At 36.0% G+C, this 17,088-nt stretch overlaps 1 protein-coding gene across 13 annotated transcripts in view; it reads right to left on the reverse strand.

The window, feature by feature from the left end:
- Positions 1 to 17,088, reverse strand: part of PTPRK (protein tyrosine phosphatase receptor type K) — a 503,420-nt gene that overhangs the window by 380,246 nt on the left and 106,086 nt on the right. For all 13 annotated transcript variants that reach the window (XM_023651053.2, XM_023651052.2, XM_023651049.2 and 10 more), the window contains exon 2: positions 5,570 to 5,692. In XM_023651053.2, the coding sequence (XP_023506821.1) occupies positions 5,570 to 5,692 (123 nt within the window). The remainder of the gene's footprint in view (positions 1 to 5,569; positions 5,693 to 17,088) is intronic.

Genomic DNA, 17,088 nt, shown 5'->3' on the forward strand with positions numbered 1-17,088 from the left:
ATATGTACATAACTTTGTTCTCCCACTCTCTGCCATGTTTGACTCTGGTAGATGTGCTGTCAAATAAGTCTGTTAGTTCAGATGTGTAAAATTTTGGCAGTTATGACCTGTAGAAACATATGTCTTCCTATCAACTATCTATAATAAAGTGATGAAAATATTAGGCCAAGTGATCCACTCATTTTAACAAGCGATTAAGGTTCCTAGACTGATAGAGTATACGTTAGAAATGGTAAGTCAACACAAAAAGTCCCTTGAAATTTCTCCTCAGATATATTAAAAGGTGATACACTACCTACATAATATTGTTTAGTAAATTTTTACTGTCTTCTCTTGTAAAACTAAGAGACTAGTATCATTAAATAGAAAACTTAGCTGAAATTGTGTTACCTATAAAACGTCATATGAATCAAATTGTGGACACCAATGTTTTATTTGATTTTCACTACATTACACTATCAGAAGAGAGCCAGGCACAAAATCAGGTGACCCGTGCACACCCCCTATTGAATACACAATCACAGTAAGTCTCTCCAAATAAATATTTGAAGAAGGCAAGCCTTATTTTAACAACCTGGCTAATAATTCATCTTTAAACTCTGAGATAAAAAAAAGTATACACAGTTCTAAAAGTAATAAATTAATATAAAGGCACATTCCTGAACAGCACTGTTCATTCCTCATCGTCCTCTGTTTGGTCATTTGCTCTCCACATTTTAGTGTGGGGGCAGAACTGAGATCCAGTAGGGGCTTAAGCTATTGAATCACACCTCACTGAGTTTCATAACAGAGGAGAAATAGTTTCAATCTTCAGATTAATTTAATGACGGAGGGCTTTTATTTTTATCATGTGTATTTTTATATATATAGAGAGAGTGTGAGTGTGTGTGTGTGTGCATTTTATAGAGGAACTCTGCATAGTGATTTACATTACTATCAGTGAAAAGTACCAGATTGAAGGCAGGAGACGACGCAGTCATGATTTTAAATACTGTCAGATGGGTACTCTAGAGACTCTCAACTAAAATTCAATTAGTCACTTACAAAAACCTGTTAAAAGAAAAAGCACTTATAATTACAGTAGAAGGTAAATGTATCGAGATGTCAATCATGATCCCTACTCTCAGATCTAGGACAGAATATATAGGAAAACGGCCCAATCCATTTGTTTCATGAGGTCATAAGTTAGAAAAGAATACCTGACAAACAAGGTCATGGGCACAGATGTATTTGAGATCAAAGCACAATTTCTAGTTCCATGCAACATCTCTCAGTCTCTATGGGTTTGTTTTTTTATATACCAGACTTTGAGAAGACGCGGATTAATCTGAAAAGCAAAAGACAAAAAAAAGAGAGAGAGGGCGAGGGAGAAATCCTAAAAGGGACCTCCTTCTTGGTAGCACTAATTACATTTAAAATTATATCCAAAATAAATAGGTGAAATCATTTATAAAGGCAAAGGCCAAATATTAAGAATTATGTGCAGGTCTTCTAATTACATTAAAATCTGAACTGAATACGATGCCTGGGAAATGCGGTATTGTTTTACTCAATTAATTTTTTAGTGAGAGAAAGAAAAACCTTTTTTGTTTAACCCTTGACCAAAATATTTTAAACCACATTACATAAGCTGACATTTCTGCCCAAGTAAAATGAAATAATGTCTTGGGAAATCAAAGATGAAAAATATGGCTTACGTTCATGAGGACATTATAGTTTAGTGGAGAGAAGGACATTTTAAAAAATGATACTGTAATAGCTGCAATTGAAATATGTACAAAGTACAGTGGGGAGCACATTTAGATGTGAGGGTAGACTATTATGTAAGAGTCAGGAAAATCTTTAGTAGCATAAGAAGGCGTAATAGTTTGGTGAGTGGATAACTGGACACGAAAGTTTCTAAGCAGAGGGAAGAGAACAGAGATGTCAAAAGAGCGCAGTATCTTTGAGTGTCGGAGTCGGGGGTCCAGGTTGGTGGAAAAGAAGAAATATATATAGCTTTTATTCTAACCTATAACATCTTTTTAAATTATTAGTTTAGTTTCCCTATAGATCCCTGTGAGCATTGGTTTTATTTTACTTTGTTTTTTGCCAATTTTTATTAACATGTAAGATACATAGACAAAGGTACACGACTCACAATTGTACAGTTCACTGACTTTTCAGTTTTAGCTTACCTGTGAAAACACCATCCAGATCAAGAATAGAGTATTGCCAGCATCCAGAAGCTCCCTCACGCCACCTTCTAAGCATTAATCATGGCCAACCCCTGCCAACCCCTCCTGCAGGTAAATAATATCCTGACTTCTAATATCATCTAGTTTTGCCTGTTTTTGAAATTTATATAAAGTTGTTCATTTACATTTCAGGGTAATATTCCATTCTATGAATATGTCATCTTTGATTTATCCATTGCATTGCTTTCAGTTTGAGACTATTATGGATCCTGATGCTGTAAACATTCTTGTGCATGTCGTTTGGAGAATACGTGTACTTAGTTCTGCTGGGCTTAGACCCGTGCGTGGATCTGTTGGGTCATTTGGATTGCAACGTCGTTGTACAGATTTATACACCACCAGCAGGCTATGGGCGTTTCACTTGCTCCATAGTCTCACCATCACTTGAAATTTTGATTTGCGTCTTTCTGCTGAGCGTATAGCAGTTTCTCATCGTGGTTTTAATTTGCATCTCCTTGAAGACTGAGTTGAGTGGGCACTCATATTTTCATAGGATTTTCAGCTATTAGAATATAGTACTCATTCTTTTGTATGCTGTTTTAAACATACTTGGCAAGCCTTTCAGGACCATCACTGTCACCTGACAAAGGTGGTACAGGGCTAGGAACTGCTGAGGGACATTTTAAGCCATTATCGATAGCATATGCCTTCAAGTGAGGAGAATTCACTTCTTTCTTTCACTATTCCTCTCTTCCACCCTCCTTCATTCTTCCTTGATTCTAATTTACTAATTCACCGTCTTTCTTTTTCCCTTCTATGTTTCCAGTCCAAAAAAGATGAATAAGCAGAAGGCAATTAACAAAGTCCAAATACTGTTTAGAGAGTTCAATAGTTCAATAACAAGTTTGCATCAGAGACCCAGCCTTCTTACTTAGTTACCAAATGTTTAATTTATTTTTAATAAATGAAAAAGCATGTCTGTTTATTTGAAAATACATGGATTATTCATAAAATTTTAATAAAATAAACCTAAAAGTCTTCTCTTTTCTAATTTATGACAGATAATGTTCAGTGAGCATTTTAAAGCAATATCAGAAGGAAAATGGAGAAAAAAATAGTATAAATTGTAGAAAGAGAACAGTAAAAGAGGACTATAAACATGAGTGCTTTCTTTCACCTTCTCTGAGATAAATACAAGTTACATTCGGCAAAAATAAAGTGGCCATGACCTTTTTCCCTCCTCTGCATGATTAATTACTTAATGTCCTATTAATTGGAAGATGTGGCTGAATTTCAAACACTTTCATTTTCCGTGCATATCATCCTGTACTGTAACCACCGATTAAGCTGTTCATCAAAGGTGAGCCAACAAGGTCATCTGAGCAGCATCTCTTCAGCTTTTCATTACCCATCTTCAACGGTAATTAACAATGGTAACATTTCCATAAATCAACATCTTTCTGATTATTCTCTGATGATAAACAGTCAAAATGTGTGCATCCCAGCCCACCCCTTTTAATTTTATATAAAAAACTTCAGTCTAAATATACCACAGAGAAAACTCAGGTGAAATATTACAAGAGTCTCCTTAATTAAAATGTACCAGGAAAATAAGGTTATGTACCTTTGAAAGAAAAATACAAACCTATGCACAAAACTAAATGAGTCTGCTGACAACATAGGGCAAAGATACGAAGCAAGCGTGCCAGCTGCCTAGTACCAATTTATTCCTCTGGAAAGGAAGTCAGAGCTCAGTCCAGCTTCAGAAACAACCATTTGCCTACTCAGCCACGGAAGGGGACAATTCAGAATAGAAAGCAGACTTAATTCACCTTTCTCTCAAAGAACACATCACAGGGAGAACCAATAAAAAACTCTCCAAAGGATATATTTACTATATGCATTTACAAATTGTAATTGGAAAATGTAACTTTTTAGGTTGGTTTTTGTTTACTTTGTGCCCTTGAGGTCTGTTGTTTACTGTTGACTTATTTTTCCTTTTGGTTTTTTTATATCATATTACTTAGTAAGTTCAGGGGTACTACCAATAAAATCTCCTCCCTTCCATCACCAGAATTGACATTTTTATCTCTAATGGCAATGTCTAATATTCTCATATCTAAAATCACACTCAGTTTAGGAAAGTCTTTCTGAATTTTTAGAAAAATTAATTATAAAGTATTTAAAATAATCATAATAAAAATATTGAAAATATATTTTAAAACTTAATAATAGGCAATCAGCCCAACAATTACATGTGATTATATACCATAATTATATAATGATTCTACATTATTCCATAATATATTAATATTTTACATTATTAAATATTATTATATGGTATATTATATATACATAATTGTTATATAAATATATATTACATTTCTAAATATTGGAATGAAAATAGTGCATTCTCTTCATTATTATATTTTAATATTCCTGTTTACATATTCAATTTTTACAATTTAATAAGTTATTGCCAAACATATATACATAGAGCTTGGAATTAGTCTCAAATTAATATTAAGTGAAGGCACATATACTGGTCTGATAGTATATAAAACAGTATACATCTGCTGCTATCCTATGTTAGTTAATGTGTTTTTCACAAGTAAGAGAGAAAACAACTCAAACTGGTTTAAACAATAAGAAAATGCATTATTTCATAAAACCAAAAATCAAAGCCTATGACAAAGTTTAGGCGAAGAATGAACAGGGCTCAGCCCTATTTTTCTGCAATTTACTCAGAAAAGACCTCCCATATCGGACAATTTTGTCTTCAGTCTGGCATGCTCAGAGCCACTGGCATGCTCCTGACCAGAGGGACATGGAGAGAAGCACTCCCCCGACCAGGGAATAGAAGTCCTTCCCTTCGTCTTTTAGGATTAAACCTGTGTAATTTAATCAAATAGAAACTAAGGTTGCTGATCTCACATTTTAAAGATTTTATTTTTCCTTTTTCTCCCTAAAGCCCCCCAGTACATAGTTGGATATTCTTAGTTGTGGGTCCTTCTAGTTGTGGCATGTGGGACGCTGCCTCAGAATGGCTCGATGAGCAGCGCCATGTCCACGCCCAGGATTCAAACCGACAAAACACTGGGCAGCCTGCAATGGAGAGCGAGAACTTAACCACTGGGCCATGGGGCCGGCCTCATATTTTCTTATTTTAGGTACAACAAAATAATTCGTTGTAATACTCTCCTGTGGTCAAGCTCCTTGACCACATCAAGGAGCCTTAATGTACTCTTCACCTTTCCTTCAGTAACTTTCAACTATACAACTATGTACCAGGGGGCTTTGGGGAGAAAAAGGAAAAAAATAAAATATTATAAGAAAATGCTACATAATCCAAAGTGATTCCCCCAACACTGGGTAACCAAAATGATTCTCACCTTGCGGCATCTCGGGTGGCAGATAATGAGGTTCTTGAGCACTAACATGCACCCATTCGAAGTCGTCATAGAGATCCTGGTGGTAATCACAGGCCCCTGGACCATCATCAAACGTACAGCCACCTAAATGGAGAAGAGAAGAACCATGGGTACATTCTAAACACATTTGCTAAAAATGCAGAAGGCGCTGGAGAGGGAAAGGTTACATTGAAATACATAATGTGGTACTCATAAGTATAATAATAAATAGTACTCCCATATATCACTATTCTCATTAAGTTTTCACATAATATAAAATTTCTATCAGTAGCTTCTGTCTGAATAAGAAACCAGTTTAAGCCTCAGAAGGCTGAGGCACAGATTTTGAAATATTAAAAATAATAGAAGATACACATATAGTGAGGCTTTCTTGAAATATACAAACCAACTAAAATCTAAATAGTTTTTAACAACTTTAGTGGGGAGAAGGGGAGGGAGGAAAAGAATGAAAAGTGTCTTTCTTTGTAATGTAAGTTCAAAAGGGTAAAGTTAATACATAAGTCTTATTAAATTCCTTGCTTTAAAGGAACACTCTGAAATCTACTCCTAATAGCAAACGAAACATATAAAGCTTCATAGAGTCTAAGGTATTTGAAGTTAGTGATACACTCTTCCATACCTTATTCAGATTACTTTCATATACAATTATGACTTAAACAGAGGGGGAAAAAACCTGAAGTCTATAACCAATCAGATTAGCTATAATCACTCTCACCACTTCCACTTTATTTAGTAACCTCTTTTTTAAAAATGGAGGTAGCTTTTCCTCTTTACATCAGTCATTTTTTCTGGCTTTATTTTCAGGGATAATTTTATGGTAGAACTAGAATGATTACTTTTGCCTTTCAGCCTACACATACAGGCATGCACAACCCAACACATTTCGTTTATTCAAATCATGAAAATAAGAACTGGCCTATATGTCTAATCTTGAAAGAAAATGGATTAGAACTAATGAAAATCCAGCAGTGGGTTTAATGAGAAAAACCAATAACTTGTCTCCTTTCAAGCAGTTTATTTGTTTAGTTTCCATGGGGATCTTTGTCAAGAAACTCAGTGAATTCTCTGGGAGTGGTAAACTTCAGGACTATAAATTCTTCTCTGTAAACAAGGAATTCATTTTCCTCATCAAAAGTTTGTGAATTTGAATATGAATAAGTTATATTCCTCATCAATGACGGAGACAAGCCAGCATGTCAGGCAAAGAAGTTAAAATCAGGGATGTCCAGACGACATTGTAGTCCTAATGACCTTTTCAAAAGCAGAATATGCATGTGGCTATCCTTGAATCACTTAAACCACATCAATCCTACAAAATAACCAAACTTTAGCACCTTGAAAGATTAATATTGTCTTTTCAATTTGTCTAAAACAGCCTTTTTATAAATGCTCTCATGAAAAATGATGTACTTTTTAATTTAAAATTAATCAATGAAAAGAGGATGCTAGGAAATGCATCTTCACATGGCACAGGGAAAGTTTTTCTCAAAATACAATTTGCTCTCACAACCCTAAAATGACTTATGCTTTGCAACACATGCCTTCAGGGTCCCCATTGCCCTTGATAACAGTGTGAGTGCCCTCTGTCTATAAATTTAAAGTGCCAGTCAAACCTATGTTGGCTCATTTGGAAGACAAACGGCCTTAATTGCTGTCCTTCATAGCCATTGTTAATTTTAGACTCCAAGATTCTTATTAGCAATAACAACTAGGAGTAGCCATACAAAATAAGTGGGTCAGCCCCTGCTGCTTGTTGCACCTCACTGCCATATCAGTCAAGAGTCTTGGAAACAGTTACTGGTCTATTTGACTTGAGTGACAAGAAAATTTTAAAAGAAGATTTTACAGTTTAAACTAAGTTCTAATCTAAGAGGTACCGTACATCTGTTTACCACATATAGAACATATCGATAAAACTTTGGTAAAATATTTTTAATTATCTTTTTGTAAAGAATTTTATATTTCAATGTTAAGGACTAATACAGTGTACTGGAGAAGATGATAGAAAATACACAAGATACTATTCCTGGCCCAATAAATGGTATGGCATGGACAGACAAGGAGGAGAGGAAGAGGGGAAAATTATATATATATAAATAAAATACAGTGTGCTATAAAGGATAGTAACAGTATGTCCAAAGTCACAGAGAATACAAATGACAAATGATTGGCTACCTACACCCAGGTTGGTTAGGAAGGCTTCATGGAGTTAGGCCTATAAAGATGAATAAGGATGCGCCAGACCAGAATGAAAATAAGACTGCAATTTCCTAAAGAAACATGATATATTGGGGAATCTCAAATATTCTCAAAAACTTCTGTGCAATGAGCATGAAAATTATGCAGGGAACGAGGCAGAAACAAATCTAAATATGAAAGATTTTAGGTATCATAAGATGTGTAGATTTCATTGTATAGTTATACAGAAGCCATTAAAGGATTTTACCCAGGAGTATGACATAGTCCAAGCCACATTAAAAATAAAAAGTAAAATAATAATAACAATTCTAGCAGCCACTTTGAGTTTAAAGAGAAATGGGGGGAAACGAAGGTGGTAATTTGGTTCAACCACATACAGATAGCACATAACACATCTTGAGCTAATTCCATTACATACAATCCATGTTTACCATTTAAGGCTCACTAGAAAGCCCTAAAAACAAAGCCTTCTATATACACATTCCTGAGTTCAGGACATCTTCATATACAGTATCGTAATCTATGTAAAAGAGAAATATCTTAGCAAGGTTATAAATCATAAATAAAAACATAACTCGTGAATTTAAAGTTTCACTGAGCTAGATGGCAAAACAAAAGGAGATAATACTGAAATGATGTTTAAGAAATTTAGTTAGGCAGAGGGGATGAAAAATGAGCAAGAAAACATCTTATATCTCCAGTTGTTGTATTTGCTACTGGTGATAAGACTACTGCAGCAAATCACATCAGAGAATGGTGACCATACATTCCTTGACCTCTGGAAGAAAATGACTTCTGAAGAGCCATGCCACAGATTGCTAATTCCTCTCTGCTAATCAGCCAGTTGAGGGACAGATTTACCATTGCAGTGGTCTGCCTTCCACTATGGCAAACCACTTAGAGGGCTTTGCAAGCTGCTCACCTGAAAAGAAAAATCCAGCTATTTTGGATTTGCCAAATTTCTCTCCCTTCTTAAGCTGCTCTCTGAAAGGACTGGTACTAAAAAAGATTAGGTATCAAAAAAAAAATCTTTAAATTTAAAATTTAATTTAAAAAAGAAATGTTACCCTGGCAAAAGAATTTGAAATCAACAATACAAAGAGGCTTATGCACCCCAATGTTCACTGCAGCATTATTCACAACAGCCAAGACGTGGAAGCAACCCAAGTGCCCATCAACTGATGATTAGATAAAGAAGCTGTGCTATACACACACACACACACACACACACACACACACACACACACACACATATACAATGGAATACTACTCAGCCGTAAAAAAAGACAAAATAGTCCCATTCGCAACCACGTGGACGGACCTTGAGGGCATCATGTTAAGTGAAATAAACCAGACAGAGGGGGCAGCCCCGTGGCTGAGTGGTTAAGTTCGTGTGCTCCACGGTGGCACCCCAGGGTTTCACAGGTTTGGATCCTCACCATGGACATGGCACCGCTCATCAGGCCATGCTGAGGAGGCGTCCCACATGCCACAACTAGAAGGATCCACAACTAAAATATACAACTATGTACTGGGGGGCTTTGGGGAGAAAAAGGAAAAATAAAATCTTGAAAAAAAAAAAAAGCCATACAGAGAAAGACAAACACCATGTGATTTCACTTATTTGTGGAACATAAACAAACTTACAAAGAGAACAGTTTAGTGGTTACCAGGGAGAAGGAAGGTGAGGGACGGGCACAAGGGGTGAAGTGGCACACTTACATGGTGTTTGACAAATAATAACGTACAACTGAAATTTCACGTTACAAACTATTATGACTACAATAAAAAAAATAAACTGGAAAAAAAAAAAGAAAAGTATCCAGGGTCCAGCCCCATGGCTGAGTGGCTAAAGTTCCATACACTCCCGCTTCAGCGGCCTGGGTTCACAGGTTTGGATTCCAGGTGCAGACCTACTCCACTCACCAGGCACACTGTGGAGGTGTCCCACATACAAAAAAACATTGTATTAGAATAGTGGCACTGATGTTAGCTCAGGGTTAATCTTCCTCAAGCAAAAAAGGAAGAGGATTGGCAATGGAGGTTAGCTCAGGATGACTCTTCCTCAGCAAAAAAGAAAAAAAAAAAGCATCCCTACCCCAAAACTATACTGCCTAAATATCTAGCACTTGGAGAGAGTCTTGAGTGCTTATTTAAACAGATGGTGGTAGCTCTATGAGAAAGCATGGAATAGAGATCCGTTCTGAACTCACGAAAGACTGAATACTAAAATCAAACTCTTTCTGAAGTCAAACCTTTCAATAAAACCAAGGGTCAGATTAATTTAGAACAAAGTTGAACTGGAGAAAAGCAAAAAGTCAGTTAAGGTCCTGGACGGCTCTGAACATTTTGTGAAGGACATTCTTTCAAAAGATATTGTACTAGGATCTTCCACATTCTCCCCTCCAGGGCACTAAGGCAGTCTTAATTTCATGACTGAGAATAACAGCAAGAAACATACAGAATTATCTTTCACAGTTCTTTACTGTTCGTAAAGAACAAGCTTCATTCAGCTAAAAATACAGACCATTTTTCTTTTTATTTTCTTAAATCATTTGAAATATGCAGGGTTTTAAAAAGTAAGAGGAGAGTTCTGGACAAAATATGTTGACAAATACAATTTCCTTAGCACAGTTGTTTTATGACCCTCAAAAATGGACAATATTTTCCAATTGTAAATTAAGCTGGGAAACACAAATTTGTTTGTGTAAGTGATCATCAACTTTGGAATGATCTTTCTTGCATTAAGGACACAAAAAAAGTTGAATACATGACATTAAGACACACGCACTACACAATTAAAGTAGGTCATTCTGAATAGGTCATTTTTATCTATGCTAATGAGAAACTATAAACTAAGTTCACTCCTATAATCCCTAAAACTTATTACAAAAAAGCTGCAAATACTTCACAAAAAACTCAAAAGAACAGGAAAGGAACTTATTACCGACTATCTTAAATGTAATTCCATTTAAATTCTGAGTCAATATAGTCCACTCCCAGAAAAAGAGATTACTGGAAAAAGTGTAAAAATTGATACTTTTAAATAAAGTTCATATTTCCTCTGAAATCTACTGGGATTAATAGATTTTTCCCCCTTTCAACTCCGCACTTCTGGGAATACTAAACATACAAAATAAGAATTGACATACCACGATCAATATTGAGGTAGTTTACATCTGCTGTAAGGAAAAGCAACACTCTTGCTCAATTAAAGTACTGAAATTCAAATAGGAAAAGATAACCCAAGAAGATGCAAGAACAAATGCCTTTGAGGGCATAAGTATGAGTCACTGGTCATAATAAATTGCTCTGGTTAAACACCAAAATAAGAAAATTTATGAATAAAACTTTGTAAAAGGATAACCATTTCACACCCAGAAAAAAACCTTTGCCCTTTTAGTGGTTAATTAGTATGCAAAAACATTATTTGAGCCTGGCTCCTTCATAAAGCAAAAGGAACTTGAGAAACATTTGTGGAAATCTAAACCCATCATTTATTGATAGATGCAAATGACTCTTAATGAGGAAAGAAGAGCTCATTTCAAACACACCCATAAATTATCTAATTATTCATGCCTAGGCTTCCATTTCTAGCCAAGAATATATGTTTAATATATATAATACAAGACTATTTAACTCAAAAGACTTCTTTACAAATTGTCTATGATTCAAAGCAAACACTATATTCCAACTGACTGAGTAATCTTCCTTTAATAAGACTGAATTAACCAGAACAGAGTTGCAAGTCCAGCTGCACTCCCCTCCATCTTTGCAGAAAGGCAATATTAAAATCTCCCAAACGTCAATCAGTAACACTTAAGGAATTTTAAGGAACCGACACACACTACCCACTTAGGTGGCAGAAGAGAGACAGTGTTTCTAGATGCAGCAATGGAGTGATGGTTAAATAGAGCTCTGCTATTTTACTGCTTTGAGCTTCAATTTCCTCCACAGCAAAATCAAGTTAATAATAGCCACAGTATGGTGGTATGAGGATTAGTGATAATGCATGGAAAGCCCTTAACACTCAACAAGTTTTTTTTAACAGCACCCTTATTTTTGTTTCATGCCCCGTTCTTCACAGTTTATTCTGTATATATGCTATACAGATGCAACCCTATGCATGTATTCAACAGCTAAAGTCTAAATGAGAAAAAAAACTTAAATGGCTCCCATATAATTTACCCAGAAAGACTAAGAGTTTCCAGAAAGGCAATATTAGCATATTACCATACCCAGATGTCCCCCAACACTTACCAGACACGCTTTCAGTCAGGAAATACCTCCCTTTAGATCAGGGGTCAGCAAACAATGTGTAAAAAGCCAATTAATAAATATTTCAGGGTTTGCAGGCTATACCATCTCTGCCACAACTCCGTAATTGGTCATTGTTGCAAGAGAGCAGTCACAAACGGTAACCAATGGTATGGCTATATTCAAACAAAACTTTTCTTTACAAAAACAGGTGGCAAGCTGGATTTGGTCCCTGGGCCACAGTTCACCAACCCCTGGTTTAGATCACTCGGATCTGAAGTATACTTGAAAATTATAGGTAGTACACAGTCTGGTTAAAAGCTTACCACCAAGGGTCTCTGATTTCGGCATTACCTCCAAATGACTCAATTTTCTTTCCCACATATCAAAACACAGACAGGAAACTGAACTAGAAATGGAGTCTGAAGGGCAGCCTGAAACCAAATTAGATTATCTGTCTGGGCAGAGGTTAAGTCAGAAAGTGAGAATATGAGAGAGCTAAAGACACTTTTCAAGGTCCTCAAGTCTAAAGGCTTCAAATTTTTAAGACCACAAAGGAAAATACATTTCACGTTGTGACACAACAAATACATGCACACAAGAATTCAAATATTTATACAGGTAGTTTGTGTGGACACACAAATACACTGATTTACTCAACCACTTATTATCTCCTAGTGTGGGTCACTAGTCCAGTTTTCTTTCTAGAAGTGAAATGAAATGAAGAGAAGTTGTGTGAATCAGGGAAGGAGATAAAAGAAAACAGGCCAGCAATCCTCTGTTTCCAATACCTGTGAGCACACGTCCACTGTGGGAGAAGACCCAGAAGACAGGTGAGAGCAATGCAAGTCCCTATACCCAAGTTTCAGGTCTCAGGCACAAGTGGACGCCAAAAATAAGCTTTTGAGACCTAGACGGCCCTGACAGTCTGTATGTGACTTCATCCAACCTCATTACGGACCTAATGGATGATTACATGCCAAACAGCCATAGAAGTGATTTCACAGATGAAAAGAGGTTTATTAAAATATAAAAGGAACATACTAATGAAAGGTACCTTATAGCAGAAAAAATAAAAATTGCCCAGGGTCACAGAGCAAGAAAGTCTCAGAGCCAGGATCTGAACCCAGGCACTATGGGTCCTTCACTCTTAGCCACTACACTAAAAACTCCTCAAAATCAGGTGGGAATAGACATTTTCGGAATCGTCCAGTACAGCTCCCCCAGTGGGCATCACCTCAAGCCATGAGACCACTATCCACACAGCCATGTGAGGGCATGGTGGTGCTGCCCCCTTTGAGGATAAAGTGTAGTGAACTTTGAACCCCATCACATGTCAAAGTCTCTCAGGCTTTACGTCACAGGTAGGAATGGGTCTTTATTGGACAGAGCTACAAAAGGCTGGCTGATTAACCTGTGCAAGAAAGTTTATGTAAATAGGGTGACTTAAGGCTGAGAATTTGTATGATCAGAACACTATCCTATCATCCCTGCTTCATAACCTTCACTTTGCACCTCATCCACCCCAAACATGTATAAACAAGTGGCTCTTCTATCTTCAAAAACATTAAAATAAATTAAAAGTAATTTTGTTCTGACAATTTATTGCAGTAGCCCTCACATTTCTGGGTAATTTATGGGTGTCTTTCTAATCCTAGGATCAGAAACCAGGTGTATTTCCAAAGATTGTTAATGTATTTACCCAAGTCTCTTTTCCTATTTTTTTTCCTTTTATCTATTCCACTAGAATCTCATCTTTTTTGCTTTGCATTAGATATACAATCTAAAGAAACCCATTGAACAAAGTAATAGAGAGTAAATGTACTGAAAAATAAAATTCCCAACTGAAGCCATATTTACATTTTAGTAAAATTGGAAACCACCCAAGCTCACACTTATACATGTCTTTGTTTTGTTTTGTTTCTCGTGGAGAGATCCTGGTGGGCTCCACTTCACCCATATCAGACCCAGCCTGGCTTATTTCAGCAGTGGCTCCTGACTCAGCTCGAGCATGATGAGTGATAGATCACTTTCATTTACGAAGAGAGTTCTGAGAAATGCTGAAACCATGTAAAACAGAATTCCATAACCCGGCCTCCGAGAAGAAGGGAAAAGAGCTGCCATGAGGCTGTGCATTTAAAGTTTTATATCAGATTGGCAAAGGAATCTCAAATATACTCAACTACATTTTAAGAAGGTCAACAATTCAGTTTTGTAAGACTTCAAAATACACTTCAAGGAACTGATAATCAGCTAACGTAGGTAATGAAAATGCATCTCAAAAGCAAAAAAATACATATCTGTCTATTTTTTCATTAATATGAAGCCCTTTTTTAATCGAAATGTTTCTTCTAGACTTGCTGTAATGTAGAAGGTATACAGATCAACGTCTGGGTTTTTCATAGTTCTTAAAACACATTCTTAAGAGTAAAGAATTATGGTTCTTTCTGCCATTTTCTTTATTTAGAAAAAGAAAGTTGGATATCATCATTTCAATTGGTATATTAACTACTGATATCGGACGTATTAACCAGTTCTTCTCTTTCTAAGCATCATTTGAAGAGTCAGTTTGGCCTTCTCCCAGGTCCACAGCAAACAAGCCACTCACACAAACACACGCAAATCGTTACGTTAATACTGAGTGATGTCAGAAACCCTGCTGTCAGGGATCTCTGCCCCTTTTCTCGTAAAAGCAGCATTCTGGGCTTTAACCAAAGTTTTTGTGAGGCTTTTGCTATAGCCTTTAAAAGCGTCAACTTCTGACCAAGTCAGTGCTGAAAGCCTGAATAACAATAACTTTCTCTTCTCAAATCGCCTTTCTTAGGAGAGTGCATATGGCTACCATGTTGTGGAATCACCACGTAAAATAAAGATATCTCAAGCAGCAAAAAACACTGCTATACACAGACCTTTAAGGGACATCTAAGCCAATGGCCATTCTAACCTAATGGAGAGAGTCTTAATTAAGAGAATGGTGACTAAGCTTTTACACAAGGCCTCATCAAGATCCAGGTCTCCCTGTGTCTTTGTTTTCTCATCTCTAGACCAACAGAAAAACAATTTGGCTTCACTTTCCCATCTCTACTTCCACCTACTACATACAAATACTGTGCCAATTAATTTGAAAAATCTCTCCACAATATCCTATCACATTAAAGCAAAATGCTATACACACTGAAGGCATCATTAAGTTAGGATTTTAGTTAGGAAAACATCTAGGTAGATCCTTATTATTGTTTTATATTTACATAAATGCTTTAAAGTAATGCGACCAATAATTTGGAGGATTATAAAACGCAAGATGAGCCTACAACAATAGTCCATCATTTCTGAGCCTTTGTGCAAAGATAAAGTGGCTCTATGGCAATAAATTCAGGTGTATGTCAGAACTTCATGCCACCACTGACTCCACTCCCCAGTAGAACTCCTAAAATGTAAACGATCACAATTCAACTATTCTTACATAATAAAAATATTTTAAAGATGTTGACTCTGCCTAGATTAGAATTTCATATGAAATTCAAAAATACGAAAAATGCTTCAGTGCAGAAAAGCAGTCTAGGCCTGGAAGAATAATTTAATAGAGATATGAAGTTAACTTTGTTTTGCTGAAAATGCCATGCAGATCAGGGGCTTACAGTTCCCAAGAATAGGAGGTATAAAACTATCTACAGACTTGAAATATCCCTGCCTTATCAAATTCAGATGATTAGCCGAAGCACTGTATTTCATTTATTTAACATTCTTCACTTTACTTTTCCCTCCAGTTCTTGCTCTAAAACAGAAGGATGGACTTTAAATCTATCAAACTGTACAGTTTACTGATAAAAGGCAAACACGCTTCTTCAGAATGAAACATAAAAACCTGAAAATCTTTCATTTCAAACATATGGGGGGGTGAGAAGTTGGCAAATCAGATTTGAATAATAGATTACAATCAGTCACAGTGGGAAGGTGGCATTTGAAGGCTGGCACCTCAAGCCATAGTATCTTCTAAAAATAGATAAAATAAAGACGTTATTACAACGTGGAGTTTACAAGGTCATCTTAGCAAATAATTAGTGAAAACAAATTGTCCCTAATTAATGTCCCAATAAATTTATGAAAAGTCTGTCATCCTCACTCACCAAGCAATGGTAAATTACAACAAAAGTGAGCACTTTTGTCCATATCATTTGCAAAACGTCAGATGATTGATAACATTTAGAGTTGACAGTACACGGGGCAGCAAAAGGAGGCACTTTCTTTAGGGGTAGCAATTTGGTTTTATTTATTGAAGATTTTAATCACTTCCTTTTTAATCCAGCAATTGCACTTCTAGCAATCTACCCTATATAAATGTTCACATATGTGCAGTCCTAAATCCTATAAATACAGGCTACAGCTACCAACCCCCACAGAAAACAAAAACAAATTATCTATGGGTCTTTTCAATGACACCCAAAGACAGCGGAGCTACCTTCAAGCTTGAAGGGCACTTACAGCCAAACTGCTTGCAAATAAAATCACAAACTTTAGAAGAATGAACACTTGTAGGGTATTATAATAGTTAATTCACATGAGGCACCTAAATGTTCAACTTTATCAACTGGCAGAGACGAAGACAAAACATATTTTAAAAGGCAGTCTAGAATCCAGCAAGTATTTGGCAAATGTTGAGACAATAAAAAGATCCAAAGATATTATAGAGGTAAAGAAATGTTGAACCAATTGCACAAATGGAAAGAAGAAAATGTCATAGAAGATTAATGACATACAAGTATCGTTCCCCAGCCACCAACTCCTTCAACTGGATATTTAAGCAGATTGAAAAAACAAACAAAAGGAAACTACTTATGAGAAGTAACATTTTATGATAAAACACTCAAGATAAGATTGATTATAGCAATAGCATTGTAAGTCAGCCAAAAATAAAATTATCTAAAAGAATAGCTTTGAGTATAACTTCCTAGTATTCTCCTGACTTTTAATAACATAACTTAGCACTTTTTCACTTATCATGTCGGTAACTTCAGGCTTCATCT

The sequence above is a fragment of the Equus caballus genome, chromosome 10 (genome assembly GCF_041296265.1).
Source record: "Equus caballus isolate H_3958 breed thoroughbred chromosome 10, TB-T2T, whole genome shotgun sequence".
In the NCBI taxonomy this organism is placed as follows: domain Eukaryota; kingdom Metazoa; phylum Chordata; class Mammalia; order Perissodactyla; family Equidae; genus Equus; species Equus caballus.